This window comes from Notamacropus eugenii, chromosome 5, assembly GCF_028372415.1.
Source record: "Notamacropus eugenii isolate mMacEug1 chromosome 5, mMacEug1.pri_v2, whole genome shotgun sequence".
NCBI lineage: Eukaryota > Metazoa > Chordata > Mammalia > Diprotodontia > Macropodidae > Notamacropus > Notamacropus eugenii.
The window spans coordinates 387,222,858-387,239,193 of NC_092876.1; the positions used below are offsets into that span (position 1 = coordinate 387,222,858).

The window sequence follows — 16,336 nt, forward strand, 5'->3', positions numbered from 1 at the left end:
TGCCAAGTCCAATGGCCTTTTCATAACCCTGATTATCCTTGACCTCTCTTCATCCTTTGACACTGTTGGTCACTCTCTCTTCCTTGATATTCTCTTCTCTCTAGGTTATCAGGACAAAACTCTCCAGATTTTCCTGACCATTCCTTCTCTCTGTCCTTTGCTGAATTCTCTTCCAGATCATGCCCACTGTCCCTTAGAGTTATCTCTTGGGCCCTTATGTCTTCTCCCTCTAAACTACTTCATTTGGTGATTTCATCAGTTCCCATGGATTTAATTACCATCTGGAATTGGATGTCCAGTAGGTATCTTCAACTCAATATGTCCCAAATGGAACTTCTCTTTCTGTCTAAACTCCCTCCCTCCTCACCTTCCCAATTCCTTTAAAGAGCAATACCATCCTCTTAGTCCCTCAGGCTCACAACCTAAGAGTCATCTTGGATCCCACCTTTATACAATCTGTTGTCAAGACCTTTCAGCTTAAATTCTGCCATTCCTTTTGTATATGCCCCCATTCTTTCCTCTGACACTGAGACCATTATAGTTCAGGGCCTCATCACTTCATGTATGGATAATTGCAATAGCCTCCTGGTGGGTCTGCCTGCCTCAAAGCTTTCCCCACTCCTATCCATTCTCCATTCTATCACTAAAGTGATTTTCCTACTTGAACTCCAATGGTTTCCTATAACCTCCAGGATCAAAACCAAAATGCTCTAGTTGACATTCAAGGTCCACCCAACCCCCTCCTACCTTTCTAATCTTACTGCACTTTACTCCCCCAACATGTACTCTTCAGTACAACGACACCAGCCTTCTAGTTGTTCCATGAACAAGACACTCCATCTCTCAGTTCCATGTATTTTTCTCTGGTTGTCTCCCCTACCTAGAATGATCTCTCTTCTCTAGTTATGCAAAAATGATTTTTGTTTCCAAATATGACTGTTATGTGTCATTATTTATAGAATTTACCTTGGAATAAACTCTACATTACTATGCTTTAGGGGCAAGAAATGGAATTCATTACTATTCATTTATTAATTAATTTACATACTTTATAATCTGATTGCTATAGAACTAATTTTTTTATTTTCAATCTGAAAGCTATATAAATTGTTGACATTAATTAATCCTATTCTGACTTTTTTCTCCCAATTTTGCATAGTAAATTAATCTTTTTAATAATAACTTTTGTGTATTGTTCAAAAAGTTTTCCATTAAAAACTTTGGGTAATGAGTGGTGCATCTAAATCTATATTTGGTTTAATTGAAAATAAACATGTTGGAACTGGCCTTTATGCAAACTGGACTTTGTTAGTTTAGCTGGTTTGAGTATGATATTAATGAGATCAGTGTTCTTGTTTGGATCCAAGTGAAGTCCAATAAATGCTTTATGGCCATCGACTTTACTCCTAAACCCTAATCAATCAACTAAAGAATGGATGGTATATGCATCCATTATTGTTTCAAGTGACTGCAGACAGTTCAATGAAAATCCATCACCATTATGGGAGAAACAACTGAAATCACAAGTTCTACTGACAGTGAGACATTTTCATGTACAAAACCACCTAGGACAGTAGGCACTGAAGATTGAATGCAGGCACACTGAGAAACACTGGGAGACAACTGAAGTAGTACTAACTGTTCTGTATTTCAATTTGGAATAATGGAAGAAGACTGACTAAACCATTCATATGCTTTGACTCAGCAAGTCCACTACTGGACAAATATCCCAAGTATGTCAAAAAGCAAAACAAAGGTCAATAAATATATTCCAAAATATTCATATCTGCTCTCTTTGCTATATCAAAGAACTGGAAATAAATTTAAGAGCATACCAGCTGGGGAATGGCTTGAAAACAACTTTGGTATATGAATCTGATGAAATTTTAGTATGTCATAAGAAACAATAAATTTGAAGAATTATAGAAAATATGTGAGATCTGTATGAATTGAAGCAAAATATTCAGGACCAAGAAAACAGTATAAGCATGTAAATGACATACTACTATATTAAAAGGAAACTGAATCCCAAGTAATAGAAAAGACAATGAAGGCTTAAGGAAACAGACATATGAGAGAAAAATAGAATAGATTATCATATGTGGTAATTATACTAGAAATCTACACCTACTTTTCCTTTGAGACAGGAGGGTTCAAGGAAGGTTGGGGTGAAATGACTGGAATGTGAAGGCAAATTATGTCATAAAACATTTTTAAATACTTAACAAATGCTATAAAATGGTGATTTGAAATTTGAAAAATACTATCCTTCAAGAACTCTGTAAAACATATAATGGAAGTATTTTAATCCCCATTTTTTAGAAAAGGAAACAAAAATTTCTAGAGGCTAAATGACTTGCCTAGTGACCCCAGCTACTAAGTGTGAAATCCATAGTCTCTCATAATGCTTTGTCTCAGAGTTAGAAGAGTGGATTCCAATTACTTTATGTAAGACAATTGGTTGAATCTGAATTAAAAATTTTATTTTACTTTAAGGTGATGATGGGACCTAGTTAGTTTTCTTATCCTGTTCCAAATATGGTAGTAATAGACTAAGCATACTTCCTGAAATTGTCTCCACTCTATTAATATAATTCTTGACTTGACAGTTTATTCCTTAGCGAAATTATGTCCCTGGTTGTTAGGTTTGCTCATTTTCTCCTGCAAAACTTCACAGTAGAAAAATATTCCAAAGATCAGTTGCACCCAACTAATTTCCATATCTGTTTAGTGACAATAAAAACTGCTCAAAGCTTCTTTGGAACTCCTCAGAAAAATTCTGAATGTTTCAGAGATCCATGGGATCTTAGAAACATCTGAAAGAGATCTCAGGCATCACCATTTTACCTTCTACTTGACGATATATTAATTCCCCCTACAAGATCCCTGATCAATGGTTATTGGTCTCCACAAGCAAACCTCTAGTAGCAGAGAACTTCTTACTGTCTGAAATAGCTCATTCTACTTTGGGACATTTTTAATAGGTAGGAAGTTATTTCCAGTATTAAGCCAAAGTCAATCTCCCTGTAACTTCAGTCCATTGGTCCTAGTTCCATATTTGACTCTAATATCTAATATTTGACTTAATATCTCAGCCTTCTTCCACATGATAGCCCTTCAAAAATTTAAAGATAGAATTATGTCGAACCTTAAGTTTTCTCTTTTCCAGGCTATATACATCCCTCATTCTTTGACCAGTGTGCACATTACATGATTTCAAGTCCACTCATCTTTTTGATTGCTTCCTTTAAACCTGGAAAAGCTTGTTAATATTTTCTTTTAACAGATCCTACACAGAAAAATCATCTCATAAGTGCAACATATACAGTAGGTCTCAGTTTTCCCTTGATCTGGATATTAGTCTTCAATGAATGTCACAAGACATCAGATTCTTGCAATCATCGTACACTGCTGACTCAAGCTTGTAGTCAAAATAAAACCTCAATACATTTTTTTCACAAAGACTACCATCTTTCTATCATCATGTATCGTGCAGTTCAGTCTTGAAGTTTAAATGTATTCCTATTAAATTTCATCTTGTTAAATTTGGACAACCATTCTGGCCTGCCAAGATCATTTGGATTCTATTTCTATCATCTAGTGTGTAAGCTACACATTCTAGTTTTGTGTTATATGTAAGAGTGATGACAATGACATTTATTACTTTATCTAAATAACTTAAAAAATGTTGAACAGAATAAATACAAGGGCAGAGAAATTTGATCCCATTTAATGTTGATCTATTAAGTAATACTTTTTGAACCTAATCATTCAACCACATCCAACTGGAACTGTGAAGTGGGAGTAGTGGATGGAAATTGAAAAGATAGAATTGTAAAGTTGGACTATACAACCTCTGAGGTCCCTCAAATATCTGAGATACTGTAATCCTTTAAAAAGTCTCCTTGATACAGTGATTCTTTGAATAACTCTGCTTGCTAAAGGAATGTTTATCTAAAGGGAAAAAAAGTACCATTTTAAAACTGCGAGGTCAGCTATAATGAGATACTAGATCCATTAAAATCAGATGTTAAAATGTCACTACAGATGTTACTACATTGTAAAAATGCATGAGAAATCATTAGTAAGAGAAATAATAAATGGATTTCCCCTTTACTGGGGTCTTCAAGAAAAGCTCAATGACTACTTTTTGGGTGAATTCTTATGAATTGTAGAGTAAATTCTTGTTCAAGCATTAGACTAGATTGGCCACTGACGTCCTTTAGAACTCTGAGATTTTGTGTTTCTCAGAATCAATTATGAATTCACTTAACTGTACTATGGGCAGCTAGGTGGCACAGTGGATAATGCCAGGCCTAGAGTTAGGAAGACTTAGCCTTTTTAGTTCAGATCTAGCATCAGACACTAGCTGTGTGACCTGCACTAAATTAAGTGACTATTTAACCCTGTTTGTCTCAGTTTTCTCATCTGTAAAATGAGCTGGAGAAGGAAATGGCAAACCACTCCAGTGTCTTTGCAAGGAAAACCCAAATGACATCACAAAGAGTCAGAAACAGTTAAAACAACTGAACAATAGTTATACCATATAATTTAGGACACATTTATTTCTATTTCTTGCCTACAAGAATACTGTGAGAGAATATGTAAAAAAAAATGCTGAAATCAGATGTTATATTGACCACATTCCAGGCACAACAGCCTAGTAAAACCATCAACAGAATAAATGAGGTTATTCTGGGATGATTTGTTGATCTATTCTGGCTACTAGTGATCACTGCTTCCCATGCTAAGTGCTAGTGAACAATCTGCTCTAAAATTTTGCCAGGAATTCATGTCAAGCTCACAAATTTATTATTTCCAGACTCTACTTTTCTTGTCTTTTGAATTCCACATTTGCTCATTTCCAGTGTTTAGTATTATTCTTTTTCCTCTTGATTCTTGAAAGATGATCTGAAGCACCTGAGCAATCAAATCAGCAATCTTTTTTGAAATCCCACAATGCAATTTTGGTCAAAAGACTCAAACTCAGTTTTAGAGCACCCTGTCCATTCTTAGTATCTCCTCTCTTATTTTTTAAAATTATTTTTCATTTATTTATTTTATACTATTTTATTTATTTATCTTTTACTACTTTTTTAACATTTTTATTTTACCTCTTTGAGTCTGAAAGTCATTCTCCATGGCAGAGAAGTTGAGTTGGAATTAAGTAGTTTTTTTTTTAATTTTTGCTTTTTCTATCGTCTATCAACATTATACATTCTATTGATCCTAAGACCTACCCTTTCTTTGTTATTCTTCACCCAAACACACTTTAAAAAGCCATTCCAGGTTTTCCTCAACATTTCCCCCAAGACTGAGCTCAATTTTCATTTAGAAGGGTAAAATGTAGCCTAGAGAGAATGATGCCATTATTCTTTTTTTTTCACTCCTCCGTAACAATTCCTGGAGACTAAAACAAAACACAGTTCCAGCCAACTCTCAGTTCAGCTTACAGCTTTATAGTCAAGAAGGTGATCAACTGCCATACTTTTAAAAAAGCCCCCAAAGGGAAAAAATTGATAGAAAAGTTACGAAATCAGTCCGGGGTGTTTACTATAAGAAACTAACATTAGCAGGGGAGTAATTTCTGAAGTTATCAAGTATATGCTATTTAATTTTTCATATTATTTGTTTATTCAGGCCAACTGCCTTCCTCATGTGCTCTCTTATTACCTCTCTGGATACCTATGGAATAAGGAAGAGAAAAGAAGGCTAAAATAAGGATAGTTTTGGACTATCACCATGGAAATGGATGTTAGCCAGTTTTCATGAACAAAATCCCAATACACAACAAGCAACACCAACCTGTTTATGAACTTGAGAGCTTCCCTGGTCAACCTCTGAGTGAGATTTTCATAAGACATTGGCTGCTGCACAACCTCATGGTTCCTCATCAAGATGCAGTTTAAAGGCCGGAAAAAATGAAGGAAACAGGCTAAGAGTCCAATTATAGTGGCTGCTAATAAAAGACAGGAAAAGAACACCCAATGAGGGAGCCGAAACAGGCCAAGGCAGTTGAGTGCCTCCAAAGTGACAAGGGCGATGCCAACAATTTGCAAGGGAATGAAAACGAACATATGAATGGCTGTGGTAAACACAGTGCCTGATCCTGGCTTGCAATCTCTCAGATTGGTCACTGGCAGTCCATAGAAGTGATCAAAACCGTGATTTAAAGGGTGGTGACAGAAGTCATCTCTGCTGTTACAATTTATCCCAAGGTGCCACTTTCCTATGGAAAGAGAAACATATGAGACACATATTTTCAGGTAAATTTTCTGAAGTCCTTGACTTTGAATACTAAATTCGACCTATATAAATTTAGGTGATTTCTACCTACTGACTAATTGGATGTTTTAATTCTGAATTTAAACACCATAAAAAGAAAAATAGAATTTTCATACACATGGAAAAGCACAAAAAAGCTGATTCTATAAAATGCCATAAGATTCTTTTTCTTCACGTTTCTTTTTTTTTTAAGTGTACAAGGCATTCTGCATATTGCTTTCAAAACTGTCCTATGTTACTTTCAAACTTTTTTTTGTGCTCTTCTCTGCACTTAGAAAATGCTACAATGGCCCTCTTTCTTTTTGTAACACTATTGCTAACTGTCCACACTCCCTGGAGCTCCATAGTCCCAAAAATAAACATTTATGTCCTACATACTCTAAGGTTTAAAGAACTTATTTCTATAAGCAAAGAGTCTTGATTTGGTCTTTACAGTCCATTAATCATTTTTATTGTCAGCAATCACACTGTATGTTCCTGATATGTGGCACAGAGTTTCCTGAACAATTTTCTTTAAATCAGTTTCTTTATATTCATCCTAATTTCCCTATTCCAGTTTTATGGGAAGAAAATTTTAAAAAATATGGACCTGACACATAATATCATTGAACAATACAGTAAATATTTTTAAAAGATATATTTGGAAGACAAATGACAAGTTTTTGTTTTGTTTTTAAACAATGTTAATGCTACCATCCAAAAGTAGCAAGGAAAAAATCTTATCTATCGTAAAAAAGAAAACTAGATAGAAAAGCAGAGAATCTGAGTAGTCTGGCTTTTGTCACATATCAGCCATGGGACCTTGGAGAAATCCCTTAATCCCTCTGTCCCTCAGTTTCTTCAAATGTAAAAATAAGAGGTTTGAACCAGATGACCTCTAGATCCCTTCTAACTCTAAATCTGTACATTTATGGTAGGATGCCACACTGTAGGAAAAAATATTCTGAATGAACATCTGTGAAACCACGGTTTTGTTTAGCTATTTTGTTTGATAACTGTTGAAGTAAACATTTTACTTCACTTAGGTTAGGCCAACACAAGCTAAACAACAGTGTTTTCTTTTCAAAAGAACAACATATGACTGAGGCAAATGTGACATACAAGATGTATTTTCCATAAAAACACATTCTTGTTCAGTTTTAGAAATAAAGGTGGAAGTACTAATATTTAATCATATGTTGTATGAAATGTTTACTTCAGCAGTTAGCAAACAAAACAACAAAACAAAACTGATTTCATTGCTGTAAATAATGCTCTAGAACCAGGAGTCATTGTGGTCAAAATAATTTCTTACCTTTTTGCCAAACATCTAGGGATAGATTGTAAATTTTGCTAAGTTTGTGCACAGGTGACAGACATATAGTCTTTTGCCTGGTCCTTATCTGAGACTTTTCCAACTTAGTAGGTGTTTCTAGATCTGGTGATCCACTGGCTTAACCTTCAAGAGCCCAAATTCTACCTGAAGTAGAAGTTCTTCACTAGAGGATGATTTTATATAAATAAATAGAGGCATGAAAAAAATTTTATGTATGTACACTTATATAATGCATAAACATAAATGTTCATTATATCCATCCAGAATTTGCACAGATTTCATAGTATTACATATTTAGAAGTAAGAAGGATCTTAGTGGTCATCTAATCCAAGTGTTTCATTTTCAGATTCAGAAACTGAGGCTCAGGGAATTTGAGCAATTTACTCAATACCACATAATTAAATTTCAAAGTCAAAGTTTGAATACAGGTCCTCTAAAACTGAAACCTCAGGCTGTCATGCTTTCTATAAAGGTAATAGATGATGCTTTCCAAATTTATCTCAAATTGTCTCTGACTCTCACACATACTTTCACTTGTCCTGGTAACACTCCCATTACCTCCCCCATCCCACACCTATATGGAGACTAGCACATTACAAGCATTTAATAAATTTTTGTTAATTGACTCCTCTGTTAAGTTCCTTCCTCTTTCTATAATCTTAAATTCCTTTCTTCCCCCACATTTCTCTCGGCTGTCTCTACCTATCAGGGCAGTAGAATAGCCTTGGTTCTTCAAAAGCTTGGCAAAAGTGATTTCATTTGCAGGCAATCCACCTGAAGAAGCCGAAAACAGGAACACTCCAACCTTAGAGCGTGAAGCCATCCCTGGACAGGAAAAAAAGAAAAAAAAAAAGTAGAACATTAGCAAGAGATAACGTCTTCCTAGCAGAAAAAAAAAATGAATGATAATAATTTTAAAATGGATTTTTACCTGATCGGATAGGGTAACGGCCTGTCAGGAAAGCTGCTCTACTTGGGGTGCACAGTGGAGATGCAGCTAAGTGCTGAGTGAATTTCACTCCCCCTTTGGCTATTCTGTCAATATTAGGAGTTCTAGCAGAAGGAGAAGAATAATTTCTTTTTAATTGCCCTAAGACTGAACCTTTTAATTGTAATAATAGCTAGCATTTATATAGCACTTAAAGGTTAGCAAAGCACTTTATATATATTATTTCAATTGATCTTCACAACTCTTAGAATTAGGTGCTATAGAATTTGAACTGAAGTCTTACCCTAAGTTTAGCACTGGATCCACTGTGCCACACAGCTGCCCCATTATATGTTTTATAATTAATATTGATTTTTCTAATTACTATTTACCTTCTCCTATATAAAATATAAATATCAATAAGGGACATATTATTATTATTTGTTCCTCTTTATACAAGAGTCACAGAAGTCTTTGTTTTAACCAGATGTTCCTTTGTAACTATACTACCAAGACGCTATACAATGAAATCTAAGCATTGGTGGTGCCATTTTTCTGAGAATTAACATGCTAACAGCCTCCTTCTGAATGAAGTGGATATTCAAACCTACCTAAACATTTTGCTCCCTTCACTCCTCTTCACTCATAATTTTGCAAGTATCAGTTTGATTTTATATAATATTCTTACAGAAAACAACCACAGTCATTTAATTGATTCCTTGTCTGAATTATTTCTGTTTCTACCCAGTAATGTTTGGCTTAGAATGCAAATTTAAGAGGGCAAAACCTATATCTACTAACTCTGAAACTTACAGTATTTACCAAAGCCCATGAGAGGGGAAGAAATGAGCAATGAACTAACACTGTGTAAAAGAAATTGTGAATTTGAAAGTTAGGAGAAGCAGAGAAATTAGATTAGTCCTTAAGTATATTTTTCTCATTGAATAGTCTTTATTTCCTGGGAACTTCTATACCTTGTCCTTCCTGATGGAAAGTGGTGTTAGGCACTGCCAGTCTTTTCTTTCCTTGTTAAGGATCTGATTATGATTAATGATGATATATTCATTTTCTTATACAGACAGAGAGCAGGGACATCACTTATTTTTTTGACTAAATGAATATCAAAGAAATGTGAGGGGGAAAATTCAAGAAAAAGAAACTAATACAGATGAGCTAGAGAAGTAAGATTTCTAATACAAAGAAAGATACATATTATATATATATTAAAAACACCCTAGACAGACTCCAAAACAAATGGCTAATAAATTATGAAAGGTATAAAACATTGATAAGAAATTCAGTGAAAACTGCAAGCAGTATAAGGAGTAGAATATCCCAAATATATATCTAGAAAGAATTTCCAACATCAAAAAGTTTTCTTTCAAATATATGTTTTAAATGAGAAAGGCATTTATAATCTTGTAGCTCAAACCAAAAAAAAAAAAAAAGGCAACATGACTTCTACTTTAAAAAAGCTAGCTACTCATGAAAAAAAATAATTTTAAATTAACTATGGGACAGTTTTTGGACTACTGAAATTAGCCTCACTGGAAGTCCAAATTGGTTTCTCGAATCTTACCATCCTCAAGTCTATTCTCCACTCAGTTGTCAATGCTGAAAGGGTAGTAATACTAAACCATACTATAAACCATAGGTCTATAACTATGTTATTCCATTGCCTAGAATCCAGTGACTTCTTTTTGAAACCAAAGGCATTTTAATGTAGGGAAATTAGAGAAGAGGTTGCCTGAGTGAAATGAAAATAAATCAGTATCTATAATCACTTGATAACAAGTTTACTCATTCACATGTCAGAAAACAGAAGTAGATTCAAATATTTATTATTCGTGGTTCATTTTGGAAAATTTTAATGAAAGAAAATAACATTTTATAGTCTATAGCAATTTATTTTTATCACTTTCTATTTTTGATTGTTCTTTATAGAAGTTTTTATATAACTGCTTCCTTGTTATTCTAAACAGATAAAGGACCCTGAAAAATGAATATTTTAGTATAGCAAGGATTTACTTTTCTTTTTTTAACTTAAAGGATAAGGCAGATGTTCTTATTTTAGATCAACTTATTCTACTGATACCTTTGAAAAAGGATATCTGTGCTATATTTCTAAGGTAGTAAGGCAAAATACATGATACTAAAGACTTACCTCTACCATATCCCTTTCCCAGTTTTGATTCTATGGCTTGCAGTCCCTTTGAAAAGATTGTAGTATAACACCCTCACTGCTTGTCAGTGAAAAGTAGTAGAGGTTGCAGGAAGCAGGGAAAGGAACAGACATGTAGGGTAAGAACTTAGTGGGACCATCTAGCAATGTGGCACTGCCAGACACCCCAAATTAAACAAAATGGCAGGAGGTATGTATATGAGAGAAGACATGGAAAAAATAGGAGGGAAAGGAGGATAAAAGGGAAAAAAAGGCAAAGGAGATACTTTTCGGATTTTTCCCTTTCATATATTACATAACATAGTAACAATAGAATGAATAACGGAAAGTAGCAGTACTTCCTTCGTAGGATTCTTCATATAGATGTAAATTTTATATATATATATATGTTATACATGCATACATATATATTATATATGTATGTGTGTATATACTCATAGTTCTTGGTAAGTATATTCTAACTCCCACATACACATTTGTATTTCAATATATATCCAAATATAAATCTACATACATAAAGACAAATAGAAGACCATTACTGTTATGGTTTCTTACACATAAAAGATGTGGCCTATACATGGTTCTACCAAGGAAGAAACATATTGAATATATTATATAGACACAATTACTTATACAGAACTTCTATTATTAAACCTTAGTGTTGTGTTTCCATAGCATCCAGGATCTCCAATGCCAAGGTCATCTGCCATTGCTATAATAATGTTGGGCTTTGAAACTGCATCACTGTTGACACTGCCATAGAACAACATCAGAAGTAAAAGCATCTTCATCTTTCTGTGAAAAGTAAATAAAAGCAGAATAAAGAATGAGGGCATGTTTTTTTCTTCACTAACTCTAACTCTTTTCAGCTATGAAAGATCATTGAAACAAACAACAAATTTCGCAGCTCATCAGCTGATAATCGTTTCTGCTTCAAGAAGACAGCGTCAGAGTTGATGTGTAAAGAAGCTGATCTCTCCTCTGGGTGTTTGTCTTCTGAATAAATATTTTGCTTTTCCTATTTCTATTCTTGACAAATGAAAGACATTGTTCTTTAGGGGAAAAAAAAGTAAAAGCTTGCCTACCATCCTCTTGGTATTGAAAACCATCCATTTGGTGACATAAAATAAATGTTGTTTCTGATCAATGGAAAAACAAATATTTTATTAAGGAGAGAGATTTCCATCCAGGTCCTTAATAGAAAACCCGGATCTATTGTATTATTTCTTTCTCCTCAAGTAGATAAACATAAACATATCAATCATGAAAATCAATATTGAGGGTAAACAAATTTCACAATATATGATGAGGAATTCAGTTTGATAATGATATACCAAAGTGAATGCACCTGATAAATCAGCTTCTACCAGAAAAATGTAAGCCTCATGAGGGATGGGAGTCTCTTAGTCCCATATCACCAACTGACTATTGGATATCCCACAGGCATCTCAAACTCAATATGTTCAAAGTAGAATTAATTATCTTTTCTCCAAAATGTATCCTTCTTCCCAATTTTCCTATCCCTGTCAAGAGTACCACTATCTTTCCAGTCACTTAAGTTCAAAACTTAGCCATCATCCTTTACTACTCATTTTTTTTCACTTCACATGCCAATTCTTGTCAATTTGATCTCCATGACTTTTCTCATTTCTGTACCGTTTTCTACTCACATGGCTACACTAGTTTAGGACCTTAGTACCTCTCTTTGAAACAATCCAAATTGGGAGTTCAAATTGCTTTCCTTGTCTCAACCTTTGTTTCCTCTCCAATCTATCTTACTATATACTCAGTCACAAGTGCCAAAGTGCTATTCCAAAAGCACAGGTCTGACCGTGTCACACCCCTACCCAAACTCCAGTGATTCATTTCTGGAATTTTAATTCTAAAAACTCCTCTCATTGACAGTTAGCCCTTCACAAACTGGCTCTGAAACATTCCCCTAGCTTTAGTATATAATATCTCTCCTTCCCATATTCTCTCCCCTACTCAGAATAGACTTTTTGCCATTCTTCATACCATACAAAGATATGGACTGTCCTTCATTTCTAGAACATGTTCACTCCTAGGCTCTGCCTCTGAGAATCCTCTTTCAGAGCTCAGCTGAAATGCTGCCTCCTACATCAGACTTTACCAGATAACTACAGTTGCTAGGGCTTTCCACCTAAAAATAAAGCTGTATTTGTTTTACATACACATAAAATATACTTTTTTATATTGAGTATATATATTGCCTAGTGTTCCCCCTACAAAATGGTGGTTCCTTCAGGACAGAAAGCATTACATTTTTACTTTGTATCACTAATATCTGTTATATTGTTGAAGCTTAAAAAATGCTTGCTGATTGACTGATTGTATTCCCAGAATTTAGCACAGCACCTGACACTTAGTAGTCACTTATTAAATGTTCATTGATTGACTGATCACAACACATACTTACCAGTATAAAATGTTATGATATTTTGTTCCTAGAAATATAATTTCTTTCAAATATAATCTGTGGCCTTATTCAAACACAGAGAACAAAAAGGATGTTCCTCTCCCCCCATTGCCAGTCCCAGATCAAGTATTTTTTGTATTTAAACACATACATAATATATATGTACATATATGCAAATTGATATCTCTATGCAAATATATTATACATGTGCTGGATAATCACAAATAAAGGTCCAGAGAAAGTTAGGATCACAACAGTACAGAAGGAGGAGGAAATGTACCCATGACATACTTTTAATGTTAATCTACATTATCACCATTTTTTAACACCTAGAGTTGTTTATTTTTTCAGCTTAATATTCACTGTCAGTCTAATATTAATAAAGAACATACCTGGAGCATTTTAAAAAGAGAATCAGAAGCTTTTTATGATAAGCTGTAGCTTTAACTCTAGTACTAATTTATCTCCCTGCCTCAAAACTCTCCCCTCTCTAAGCCATTCTCCATATAGGGCTACCAGTGAATTTCCTAAAGTGAGGGTATGAGCATGTCCATCCCATACTCAATTAAATTCTGAAGAACTGGAAATTGCAGAGATACCCATCAACTGGGAAACGGCTGAATAAGTTACGGTATATGATTGTGATGGAATACGACTATGCAATAAGTAACGATGAGCTCAATGATTTTAGAAATACATGGAAAGATGTTCACGAAATAAGGAAGAGTAAAATGAGCAAAACCAAGAGAATGCTGTATATAGTAACAGTAATATTGTTTTAGAAATGACTAAGTTATTTTTTCTATTAGAAATACTCAAACTAACTATAAAGGACATATGAAGAAAAACACTATCTGCATCCAGAGAAAGAATTGATAAACAGAAGTATGTGTAGAATAATTTTACACACACACATACATATATATGTATACACACACACACACACATATATATGTATGTATGTATGTATGTTTGTATGTATTTGTGTCTAATGGTAGCCATCTCATGGGTGGTGGGGGGAAGAGGAAGAAAAGAAGAAATTTACATGATACTTTTGCTGCATATTTGAAAGGAATATCAAGCTGTGCAGTTTCATGTGTTATCTTTTTTATTGAACTCTGTTATGGAAATGCTTGTTTTATTTCATGAATTAAATATAAAATAATTTTTAAAAAATTAACTACAGTAGTTTCTCATTGAATTTAGGATGAAATATATTTCAACATTATCTCATCCATTTTAATTTTCATTTTTGTAGTGTTTTATAATGAATTAATTAATGTTAGCAGTATATTTATAAATTTTATAAATATAAACATACACATATATATACTATATATCATATAGATGTATATATTCATGTGTGTATACATATATACACACATATATGGCATCCTTAAATTTTCTCTTTTACTGAAAAGGGTATATCATCAAGAAAATTTTAGAGAAAAGTTTAAAGTACTTAACAAATATAAGCTATTATTGCAACTTCTAAAAGACCAGGTACTTAGATAGAAAGTCTCAATCTTTTCTTACTTTTACAATTGGTCTTTTTTTCTGTAATAATTAAAATCTGTTGCATGGTTTACAAAGTACATCCAAGGTAGACAAATATTACTATCTCTATTTGACTGATAAGGAAAGCATAGCTCAGAGGGTCCTGAGAACTTGGCCAAGTCAATGAAGTGGCAAAACCAGGATGACACCCTAAGTCTTCAAACTCAGTGTGGTACAATAGAAAGAATATTGTATTTGAGGACATGAGCTTCAAGTCTCTCTCTGTCACTATGTGTGTGATATAATAAGATGCTTAAACTCGGCCTCGTTTTCTTCCTCTATAAAATGAGACTTCCGATTACATCTAAAGTTCTTCCCATCTTTATATCTGTGGTTCTCCTTATACATACATACATATATACACACACACACAAACACACATATAATTACAAATCTTATGCTCTCTTACAAGTTTCCTGACAAATTCTTGTCTTAAACATACATATCTTTCTCTAAGGGAAGGGAAATTAAGGATCTCATAAAAGATGTGTCATCAATCAATAATCTCACTAATCATAGCTGGTTTGGACACAACTGTTATTAATGCCACAAAATTATTGTAAATAATTAGTTTACCAATAAAATTTAGTAGGCTTTCTAAAAATCACACAAAAGAATTTTACAAAATATTTTTTTTATGTAAACATTCCTTCCTAAAAGTATTTCACTTTCTTAAAAACTGTTTAAAAGTGATCCAGATGTTAGAAGGAATAATCACTAAATTTTCATGAAGTAAATTGTCTGGAAACTTCTAAAATGACAGATCACTCTCTTATTCAACCTCAAAGCAAAAATAAATCATTAAAAATCACAATTGATCAAAAGTTGGTATAAAATGTCTTTAAGTAACATGCCAAAAGTACTGTAAAAGCAAAATTCCGAATCAATACAAATTCTTAAAAACCACCACTCTCTCATCAAAACCTGTTTGCAATGGGGAGAATTGGTTGTGGGGTTTTTTTTTTGGAGGGGGGAGGAGAAGCAATTGGGGTTAAGTGACTTGCCCAAGGTCACATAGCCATTAAGTGTCAAGTATCTGAGGCAGAATTTGGAGGGTCTTTTGCACTGGGCAGAGAGCAGAATTCAGTCCAGAGGGGGTTGCACCAGCCATATCAGGCCCCAGGGGGCTGAATCATTGGCAGCCATGAGAGTTTCCAAACTTCTCAACTCACAAATGCTCAAAAGGTCAGTGGGAAAACTCTGTGAGACTTGGATGAAAGAGAAGCTTGTGGTCTGGTCAGTCTGGCCCCAGCCCCAGGGTGGTAGGGATGGTGGTGGTAGCAACTAGCAATGGAGGCAGCTGGCAAAGGTGGCAGTGGCAATGGTTGCAGTGACAGTAGCAGCAGCAGCAACAGCAGTGCCAGAGGCTGCTTCCAGACATCTGGGCTCACAGACAGTGGGGGATCAAGTGGCTCATACAAATTCCCTGAAGTCTGGGATAGTACACCCACCCCACTAGAAGCACAGTTCTACTTTCACAAAGAATTAAAAAATCAAGTGTTTGGCTGAGAAGATGAGTAAACATCATTAAAGAACTCAGACAATAGATTTGGTGACAAGAAAGATCAGGGCATACAACCAGAGGAGGACAGCAAAATCAAAGCTCCTATATCAAAAGCCTCCGAGAAGAA

The 16,336-nt window shown here is 34.3% G+C and overlaps 1 protein-coding gene across 4 annotated transcripts in view; it reads right to left on the reverse strand.

Moving 5' to 3' along the window:
• The window catches only part of STS (steroid sulfatase), a 189,443-nt gene that overhangs the window by 108,618 nt on the left and 64,489 nt on the right, over positions 1–16,336 (reverse strand). For all 4 annotated transcript variants that reach the window (XM_072614451.1, XM_072614453.1, XM_072614452.1 and 1 more), the window contains exons 2-5: positions 11,366–11,506; positions 8,533–8,654; positions 8,304–8,426; positions 5,806–6,229 (exon numbers count right to left, since the gene is read on the reverse strand). In XM_072614451.1, the coding sequence (XP_072470552.1) occupies positions 5,806–6,229; positions 8,304–8,426; positions 8,533–8,654; positions 11,366–11,506 (810 nt within the window). The remainder of the gene's footprint in view (positions 1–5,805; positions 6,230–8,303; positions 8,427–8,532; positions 8,655–11,365; positions 11,507–16,336) is intronic.